This window comes from Chamaea fasciata, unplaced genomic scaffold (genome assembly GCF_029207755.1).
Source record: "Chamaea fasciata isolate MVZ Bird 193981 ecotype frontalis unplaced genomic scaffold, bChaFas1.0.hap1 SCAF_10, whole genome shotgun sequence".
NCBI classification, from domain to species: Eukaryota; Metazoa; Chordata; class Aves; order Passeriformes; family Sylviidae; genus Chamaea; species Chamaea fasciata.
In genome coordinates this window covers 2056258-2066028 of record NW_027094095.1, presented here as the reverse complement: position 1 = coordinate 2066028, position 9771 = coordinate 2056258, and the positions used below count along the sequence as shown (strand labels likewise).

General features: G+C 52.4%; 1 protein-coding gene across 1 annotated transcript; it reads left to right on the top strand.

The window, feature by feature from the left end:
• Positions 1-195: 195 nt before the first annotated feature.
• Positions 196-6480, top strand: HSD17B7 (hydroxysteroid 17-beta dehydrogenase 7). Its single transcript, XM_066193076.1, has 9 exons — positions 196-269; positions 351-554; positions 659-751; positions 1594-1708; positions 2171-2365; positions 3287-3391; positions 4420-4476; positions 5009-5107; positions 5510-6480. Exons 1-9 carry the CDS (start codon positions 235-237, stop codon positions 5603-5605), a joined length of 999 nt encoding a protein of 332 aa, XP_066049173.1. The 5' UTR covers positions 196-234; the 3' UTR covers positions 5606-6480.
• Positions 6481-9771: the final 3291 nt, after the last annotated feature.

Genomic DNA, 9771 nt, shown 5'->3' with positions numbered 1-9771 from the left:
GGGTGGGCGTGACCACCACAGTGTGGGCGTGACCTCTACCCAGGGGCGTGTCAATCGGGGGCGTGGTCATGGGCGCGTCCCGGAGGCTCCGCCCCCCGCCCTCGGCTCACCATCACGCCACCGGCTGCGCGAGCCCCGCCCCCCTGCCGTGCGCCGATTGGCTGGAGGGCGGGACGGGGCCGGGCCGGGCGCGCGCAGCACTTATAGCGCGGGGGCGGCGGGCGCGGGGCAGCGATGGAGCGCGTGGTGCTGGTGACCGGTGCGAGCGGGTGAGCGCTGGGGCCGGGGACCGCGGCTGGGAGGGGAGGCCTGGCCTGGGCAAAGCTCTCTCTGACACCGTCCCGTTGCAGCGGCGTGGGGCTGGCGTTGTGCCAGCGGCTGCTGGAGGAGGATGGCCGCATCCACCTCTGCATCGCCTGCCGCAACGAACAGAAGAGCGAAGCCACGCGGGACCTCATCCTGGCCACCCACCCCGCCGCCCAGGTGTCCACCGTGGAGGTGGACCTGGGTAACTTGGCCTCCGTCCTGCGGGCCGCCCGTGAGCTCCGCTGCAGGTATGGGATCTGCCCCCCATCAGACACCCCCTGCCCGCGCTCCACCCCACCGGACACCCCGGACCCCTGCTCTAACCCCGACTCCTGTGCTCTTCTCCACGCAGGTTTCAGCGCCTAGACTTTGTCTACCTCAACGCTGGGATCATGCCCAACCCACATGTGAACTTCAAGGCTCTCTGGCATGGTCTCCTCACCGGGTAGGAAATGTTGCTGGGGGTTCCCAGTTGTGGGAAGCACAGGGTGCTGGCATCGTCAAGATGTGCCCTTGGGTCCGGTGCTGAAGAGCCTATCTCCCTCCCTGGTGTGAGATAGAGCATATCCCTGTGGGATGCCCTTTCTGACGTGGGGTGGGTTTGGTGGCTGAGTGCTATGCTGGGGTGCTCCAAGGCACCCAGTGCCATTTCTGATCACAGGTGTGAGCCCCACTGGGTGCATGGGGAGGGCAAGAGTTCACCCAAAGCCTGTAGCTCCCGCCTCTGCATGAGAAATGCTGCTGCGTTGAAGTCTGGGTCTCCTTACTGTTGTTGTGATGCCAGTGTAGGTTTTTGTAGCTGTTCATAGCTGTGGATCACAGTGTTTTGTGAAGCTCGCGGCATTGGTATGAGCATTGCGGTTCGATGGGCAGCGTGGGGAAGCTGGGCTGAGGAGCACAGTGGCTTGTGTTGAGTCTCACAGAACTGTTGGGGTGTTGAGCACTGGTGCCAGACTGGTTTTCTTGCCTGCATTAGGTATGGCCTGAGGGCTTGGTTCCAATGCTGGAGCTTGATTAAGTTATCTGAGTGTGAAATGAGGGAACACTTTACCATGGGAAAGTGAAGGAATGGACAAGTCTCTAGTCTAGTCGGTATTGAAGCACTTGCAAATAAAGGACCTGGGTTACTCTGTAGACCTTTCCCGTCTATTTTTTTCATATTGTGCTTGAGGGTGAAGCTGTGCAGAGCCTGGGCGGGGAAGGGGGGTAGTGCTGAAGGACTGAAGTGGGGGAGTGGTGGATTCCTCCTGGCAGTGTTCCTCACTAACTCCTGTTCTTGGCTTCCAGGAAGGTGCTCCACATGCTGACTACCGCAGAAGGCATCATGACCCAGACGGACAGGCTGAATGGAGATGGGCTGCAGGAGGTGTTTGCTACCAACCTCTTTGGACACTTTATGCTGGTAAGGCTTTGTATGAAGATTGACTCCTCAGTCGGATGTTTGATGTGAGTAGGGATGGGTCTGAGCAGTACAGATCTCACAGGTCCAGATGCTGATGGAGGCTGCAGCCTGACAGATAAAGAATGACAGGACAAAGGCCTTGACATTGCTTTAAATAGCAATAAACGGTGATTTTTTTGTTGCAAGAGTTAATATCATTTTGAGGTTACTCTAGTGAGCCGGCAGGTAGATGTCAATCATATGTAGTTCTCCATCCAGGATAAATACTAAGGCTTGGCTGTATTAAATTCTGAGGTGCTCAGCTGAGCTGTCCAGCAGAATGACAGCTGCTTGTATAAGTGTCTGCTTTTGGCTAGTCTAGGAAAAGCTGGCTGAGAGAAGCTCACAGCCTTGGGTGCCATAAAGTTATACCCTAAGACTGGGAAACTGGTGTGTTAAATAAGTTAACAATTCTTTTTCCAGGTTCGTCAACTTCAGTCTCTACTCTGCGGTAACGAGAAGCCCTCACGACTCATCTGGACCTCCTCCAGCAATGCTAGGGAGTCTGCCTTCAGCCTCTCTGACTATCAGCATGCCAAGGGGCAGGAATCATACAGTTCCTCCAAATATGCTACTGACCTGACAAGTGTGGTTCTGAACAGGAAATTTAATGGCGAGGTGATGATGGGGTTTGTGTTGCTCCTGAAACCTAATGAGCTGCTACTGTTTGCAATTATCATGACATTGTTGTTACCTGGTTGCATTCATTCACTCATAGCAATCTGGTGCCTTCCTTAAGGCACCTTAGGTAAGAACTTAAAACTTACCTAAATTCCTTGGGTAAGAACTAAACATGGCTGAGGTTCAACTGGTGGTATAGGGGCTGGAGAATCTGCTAGAGAGATTGCCAGAAAAGTTTCCCAAAGCTGGAGATTTTTGGGAGTGGTTCTCACCTTGCAAGCTTTTCTCTTCAGATCAGAATTGATGTTAAAGAGCAAAGAGCCTCTGCCTCTTTCAGGTGTCCCTGTCTATCAGCACAGGGCTGCTCTGGCTGTGCTGCCTGCAAGCACTGGAGCTGCAGGTACTGCTGGTGGCTCTATGCTGCTGCTCAGGTTTGTCACAGTGAGAGCTGTACAAGCAACCTGCCTTCCTGTCCTGGGGGTTTGATGGAATTTGTTGGCAACTGGAGCCCTGGTCCAGCAGTAGTGGTTGTGCCACTCTCAAACACTTCTGGAGAAAATGGCTTAGTCTCAAAAGGCTGAGCACTTACATCTTAAAGAGGAGGTAGCCTTTGGTCTGAGTGGGCTGTAATTTGTGGGATATCGGCTATGGCTGCTGAGCTGCTTGGAGATTGCACCGGGAGGCTGCATTTTCTACCCTGGGGCTTTGTAATGGGTGTGGATTTAACACAAACACTTCCAATTTGGACCTCTTAAAAACCATAACATCTAATTGGTCTCTGCTCTGGTACTTAGTGGAGTATTACTGTCTGATGTCTGTACACACCCTGTCTTGCTGAGGAGTACTGGGAGGGAAGGAGCATGACCCATTCTTTTAACTGCAGTGCAATTGCACAGTGACTTTGTTTCTTCTCTGCAGGGTCTGTATTCCAGTGTCGTTTGTCCTGGGCTTGTCATGTCCAACATGACCTACAGGATTTTGCCCATTTTTCTGTGGAAGTTGCTAATGCCCATCATGTGGCTGGTGAGTGGATGTCCTGGCTGGTTTTGGGCTGTGACACACTTCACTGCAAGTGACATACAGCCCAGTTCTGGCTCCTTGCTGCCTGTGTTGGTATAGATTTCTTCTTTCCCTGTTGGGCTGAGCAGACTGGACTCTCTGCAAAGTTTCCCTTTTTCATCTTGGGGCCCCAGTTTCCAGGCTGAGTTTGGAGGTTTGGTGCTGGGCACTGTGCAGAGGGGCAGGGTTCAGCCCTTCAGTGTTTGTCAGGGCTCCGCTTGGACAGTTTGCCAGTTGTGCTTGGGCATGTGAAACACCATCAGCTTGCTGGCAGCAGAGCTCAGGATGTGGCCCCAGCTTGGCCCCTGTGCTTTGAGATTCTGTTCATTTCTAGAACAGCCTGTTTTTCAGTGTTTTTCTTTCCATTCCTCTAGAAGGCAGTGTTGTTTTTTCTTTCCAACCCTATGGAAAGCAAAGTCTCCTGCTCTCTATTGCCTCTCCCCCTGCTTCCCCAAAAGTTTCCTTGCCTTTCTTCCTCTGGCCTTCAGTTTTCCCGGTTCACTGCAGTTCTGTCCCTGAAGGCTGCCTGCTCTGAGCCTTGATGCTCTTGCTGCAGGAGTGGCCCTTCATCTTAAGCTGCCCCAGTTGCAGCAGCTGATCCCAATGGATCACATTTCTCCTGGCAGCAGAGGCAATGCCTTCTCAGTTGTCCTCGAAGTTGCCACTCCTGCAGATCCCCTCTGCCTCTTGCCATTCCTACCCTTGAGACCCTTCCAGAGAAGGCATCTGCAAGGTGTGTGGGCCCTGTTGCTCCTGCCTTGGGGTGAACTCTTCGTGGGAGTGTGGAGTGACGCTGACTTGCTGGAGGGCTCCAGAGTGCAGTTTGTGGTGATAAAGGGATGCTTTAGTCAATGTGCTAAGTGTGTTACCTATTGCCCCGTTTGAGAAGCATTTGTACCTCTGGTAGATTATCTGGAGTGTTTGGGCTGCTCAGGGCTTACCAACAAACCTCGGGCCACAGTACATATTCTGCCATGTCCTTTTCCCCTCAGATCCGATTTTTTGCCAAAACTTACACTCTGACACCCTACAATGGAGCAGAAGCTCACGTAAGTAGTTCATTTAACATTCCATCCTTCTGGGTAGCTCTTCTGGGGTCTTATGGCCTGACCAAAGAGCCTCTCAGCAAGGCTGGTGGGTGGGTGCTGTATTTGACCCCCAAATACCACAGCAGCGAGCGTGGGGGACCAGCTGTCCCCAGGGCTGACCTGCCACATGGTGCTTTATGACCTTCATCCAGTACCCGTAAAAGAAATGATTTTGGGAAAACATCCTGACCAGGGAGAATGACGTGCAGCACAGGGGATGGAGGTGGGTGACGGGGGCACAGTGTGTCTCAAGCACAGTGGCAGCAAGTATAGCCATGCCGAACTGCTTTAGCATAAACCTGTGTTACTCTTTGCTCGGGTGGGTCACATCTGAGGAGAGCCAGCTCAGAACCTTACATATCACATCTTCCCCTGCTTGGTGGGAGCACCTGTGGTGTCTTCTCCTGTGTCTGCTGGCAGTCAGGCCTTTGCCCGCGGGCTTGTCTGGGAAAGCATGTGCTGGGCTTGTACATCTTTGTGCTGTTCTTCGCAGGTGTGGCTGTTCAAACAGAAGCCAGAGTACCTGGATTCTCTTGTCAAATACCATAGCTGTACCTCTGGACTGGGGAGATGCTATGTGGAGCCTCGAAAGGTAAATGGAGAGGGAGCTTCCTGCTGCCGGGGACTTGGCTGGGGGTCTGTCATCTGCTTTGCATGGGAGGGCTGGTGCCAAGGATGTTCTGTGCCTGGAGTGGAAGGAAGATGCTTGTTGAATGCTAAGTAGCAAGATGGGATGTGGGATTATCTGCAGTACTTCCTAGGGTAATTCCTGGTTTAGGCTGGAGTCTGGAAGATAATGGAAGTGATGATCAGAACAGGCTAACTGTGTAATGATGTTCTGGCTTATGCCCCGGTGACAGATGTCTTTAGTTGGCTGTTTCTGAAGGTTGAAGCTCTGGAAATGCACCCTGCTTATCCCCAGAGCTGCCCTTGGTGTCTGCACTGAATGCCACCAAGGTGATGGTCTCACAGTACTGTTTTCCTTGTCTTCCAGATGGATGTGGATGATGACACTGCTGAGAAACTTTACCAGAAGCTGTTGGAACTGGAGGAGCAGACTCTAGAGAAATACCGTGATCTCTTAGATTAAATAAAGCCAGTCTCAGTGGGGTGAGAGTCTTGTATCAGTAACGTGGGATTTCTTCCTTCTGGTGCTACCTGTGTTGCCAGCTGTTCTGCAGGCATACAGCTTCAGGCACAATCTTCCTTCTCTACAGAAGGTGAACAGTTCCTAAAAATGGAAGTGTGAAAACTGAAGAGAAATACTTAGACCTTTTGCTATAGGATTTTTCTTTTGGCATAAAACTGGAGACCTCGAGTAGGCAGAGTCTGTCATAACACAGTTGCAAAGCAGTGCCTTGCAAAAGCATGACTGAACTGTGTGTGGTTCAGGAACAGCCTCAAAACCTGTGGTTTCAAATCTGGCTCAGTGTAGTAAAGGCAGCAGTCTGGGGTGCTGCCCTGCATCTTGGCTCTGCTGGTGTTTGTAGATGGCTCAAACACATCACCTGTGGCTGATCCTGATGTACCTGAAGGCTCACCTTCAGGAGAGCTGCCCTTACACTTGCTCACCAAAGCTGGAGCTGGCTGTACAGACCTGCTCGACAAGACCAGACCTTACTGGCAGACACGGTCTGCACAGCAGCTGGAACCAAGCTCCCGGAGAGCTTGAGAAACACATGCCTGTGTCAACTGTGAGAACAGATGCCTTGCTGTCCCCTGGGTACGGGCACTTGAGGGTTTTAACCATGACTGGCTTGAAAGGATGATGTTAACCTGGACTCAAGGCCAGTCTGCTCTGTTTAGAGCAAGAGTGAGAGGTTACCGTGTTGTTTTATCTATTTAACTCTTTTTATATCAATCTACTGTACCAGCCATTCTTCCTGTTGTTTATCTGGGGATCTTTGTCAAGTCTCTGCCACCAAGTAACTTCAAGTGCTGTAATGAATAAATGACTGAAACTGACATATCCTTGATGCAGTGGTGTTTTTACTCCAATATTCATCTCCTTTTGACTTGGAGGGCTAGAAGGAAATTTAATTTGTTGCCTTGCGCTGTAAAGTTGCGCGTACCTGGGAATTTGTGGAGTCTCCTCTCTGCCACGGAAGAGCTGTTAACCACCTTTTTGGCTTACTTCTTTAGTTAAGGAAAGACATGAGTGATTTCTGAAGACTTCGGTGTGGTTTTGTGTGCTGGACACCTGTGGGACATTTGAGACTATTCCCCAGCCTTAGGCTCTTGGGAGATGTCTCTGGTGCTTGCTCACCCTGCTGTGTCACATAATCAACTGATAATTAACCTAGCAAGGGAGCCCAGGCACTTCCCTGCTCAGAGGTTTGAGGGAGGGTGTGCTGCATGCCCAGGCTGGTGCCTCCTGCCAGGGTGCCCACAAAGAGGGGTAGCTCAGGGCTCTGGGTAGGAAACCTGCACAGAGCTGGCAGCCAGCAGAATCCAGGCTCTTTGTGGAGTTGGCTTGCAGGGATACAGATTTAAAGAATCTTTGCAGCCACTGGATGGGACTGTTTTGTGGGATGGGAACTATAACCACCTCCCACATTTTGGCTTTTGTCTTGAAAGCACAGGTAGGACCTGGATCCTTGAACCAGGGACAGGGGTGGCTCAGGAGTTGGCTGCTCCCAAGGTGTGGTAGCCCACCACCCAGCTGGCTGTGAGAGCTCCCCGGTGCTGTGGATGTGCCGCTGTGCCGAGAAGGATGGCTCCTCATGCCCTGCTCCCAGCTAGCAGACACCTGTGCATGGAGCTTAATCCCTTTCAGCTGGACCCAGCTCCTCTGTGCAATGAAAACAGGTCCTGGCCAGAGCACTGTGGTGCGGGGTGCTGAGAAATTCCATCTGGGGTAGGAAAGAGCTGGCAGTGGCAGCCACGAATCACTGCAAACACAGGAGCTTGCTCTTTGTGATTCTTGGATATGGAGCTTTCCAGGGAACCTCCAGGGCAGGTCTTGAATGTGAAAACTCTGTGAAATCCTGCACAATCAACTGTGTAATCTGATATTTCATGACCGTGCCTCATCCTGAGCCACTGGTTCTTCATCTCGGTGAGCAAACGCGTTGCCTTGATCCAAACACAGCCTGAGTTCTCCATTGCTTTTCAACTCAATCGTCTTTCAGCTATGTAGGGCATGGATAACAGAAGGGTGGGTGGGAGCTGAGCCCCGGCCAAGGGAGGAGAAAAGTTGAGATGGGTGTGTCAGAGCTGAAATCCCTGGCTGGTTTACCTTTGCCTCTGCAGGAAGGGGAGGGAATGTGATGGAAGAGAACAGCTAGGGTTGGCATGTCCCTGTAAACAGGTGGATATAATACAGCCAGCTTGTTTGGAAAGATCCGGGCTAAGCGGATGGCAACTTTGTTGTTTAAAGTCTTGGAGGGGAGCTGCCCAGGGTGGGGAGAGGAGAGACGTAGCTCTGAAGAGCTGGATGAGAAACAGGAAGGAGAAGCTCCTCTGAGAGTGTTGCAGCAGCATGACATGTCTGGCTGACAGGGAAGAGCCAAGAGGGACCTGGACCTGGGTGGGTTTTGCTGAGACTGGGGAAACTGTAGAGCCAATTTGCCCCCAGGGTCAGGGAAGATTGTCAGCACTGCTTTGAAAAATGGAGCTGTGCTCAGAGGAGGAATCAAAAAGGGATTTGGCGGATGAGTTCAGGAACAACTTGAAAAAAGAATCAGTATGGGTGGTAAGTTCCTTGTTAGGCTCATCAGTCGATGTTCCTGTGTACAAGCAGAGCTTGGAGAGGCTGTGATGCTGCAGTTAACATTTTTGGCACCAATGCTTAGTGAGAGGGGCCTGGAAAGGCTGCCCTGCCAGAACCCCTCTGCAGGTGCAAGGGTTTGTATCAAACCAAAGTGCTAGCAGGGGAGATTACAGGGCAGGCAGATGACATTCACCTTGAGGCAGAGCAACTGAGCTGCTCGCTGTGCATTCATTTCTCCTCTCAAGCTGCCTCAAGCACAGCAAACAGGAGTGTGGCTGGGTACCCAGCCGGGGCTTGGCCTGTGCAAGGCAGCACAGATGCTGAACACGTGTGTAGGACCCTCTTTGGTGAAGGAGAAGCTACTCCAGACAAAGATGGTGTACTATGGAGGCACAGCTCCAGACTTGGCCCTCTCTGTGTTTCTGTCTCAGCAGAAGCTTTGGTCAGCTCAGCTGGGCTTGGCGGAAGTTGTGTTCCTTGGAGGCTCCATGAATCACCATGGCTGGCACCCCTCTGGGCAGCACATGGCAGGTGCAGCAATATTTCATTCTGTCATCTGAGCAGAAGGTGGCTCATTTTTGGTGAGCAAGGAATGAGCTCAGCCGAAAGCCAAACTGGCTGTGACGGTTCGGGTAAGTCACTTCTAAGCAGCAGTGTGTGAAGGCTGTAGGGATGCTGCTCTGTCCTGGCTGACCTGTGGAGCCCTGGGACGTGTGTGCATGGCCACCGGGTACCAGGGGTTTACTGATGGCCTTGAAATGCTAACACCACTCAGAGCAGATCCTCACTCTGCCTACCCACATCTGCCTGGCAGCAGCTGTCACAGCTCGGGGTTCAGGAGGGCTGCATCGCATCCCTGTCTTGAATTCCTTGGATACCTTTCAGCAGATCATGACTTCCTTGGCTTTGGGCAGCTCTTGCTTGACTCAGGCTCTTCCTGCTGTGCCCAGCTCATGATAGGCATTCTTGTCTGGAGAGGGATGTGTTTTCACCTGGGTCTGGGTTGCGTTGATGGGAGCAGGCAGAATGTCGTGGGAGGCAGACCAAGCTGATGTGCCAGCAGAAGTGTCAGAGAACAGAAGGGTTGGAGGCCAGCTGTGAGGATGGGTCCTCCTCTGGGCCCTGGGCTTGCTGCCAGGCACTGGCAGAGGTCAAGGTCAGTGAAGTTAGGGAGAGGAGCCCATAAGCAGGCACATTGCCTCATGTTTAGGCTGGGAACACTGGATCAAGGTCAGCAAAACAGGAGTGGCAGGAGCAGTTGGTAGCTTAGGCATGGCTCTGTACACAGGCAGTGGGTCACATCTGCGGTGTTTTCTTACAGCCCATGATGACGCAGACTTTGGAGGTCCGTGGTCAAGGATGTCCCTCCTGGAGCATGAATAGGCAAAGCATTAATAATCCACCTCTTTGTTCCCTGCAGGGCCACATGGTGATAGCCATTCTCCTGCTCTCCTTTCATGCCCTGAGCTGTGAGGGTTCTGTATCCAGGTGTCTTAACGGCTGGCGTTGGGGACCTGAGGGAAGAGGTCCATCCTCTTACCCAA

Excerpts from the sequence above, each read along its gene's own strand:
- HSD17B7 (XM_066193076.1), top strand. The coding sequence starts at position 235 with ATGGAGCGCGTGGTGCTGGTGACCGGTGCGAGCGG. Across the intron at positions 1,709-2,170 it reads TCTTTGGACACTTTATGCTG|GTTCGTCAACTTCAGTCTCT; the intron begins GTAAGGCTTTGT and ends TTCTTTTTCCAG. Across the intron at positions 5,108-5,509 it reads GCTATGTGGAGCCTCGAAAG|ATGGATGTGGATGATGACAC; the intron begins GTAAATGGAGAG and ends CTTGTCTTCCAG.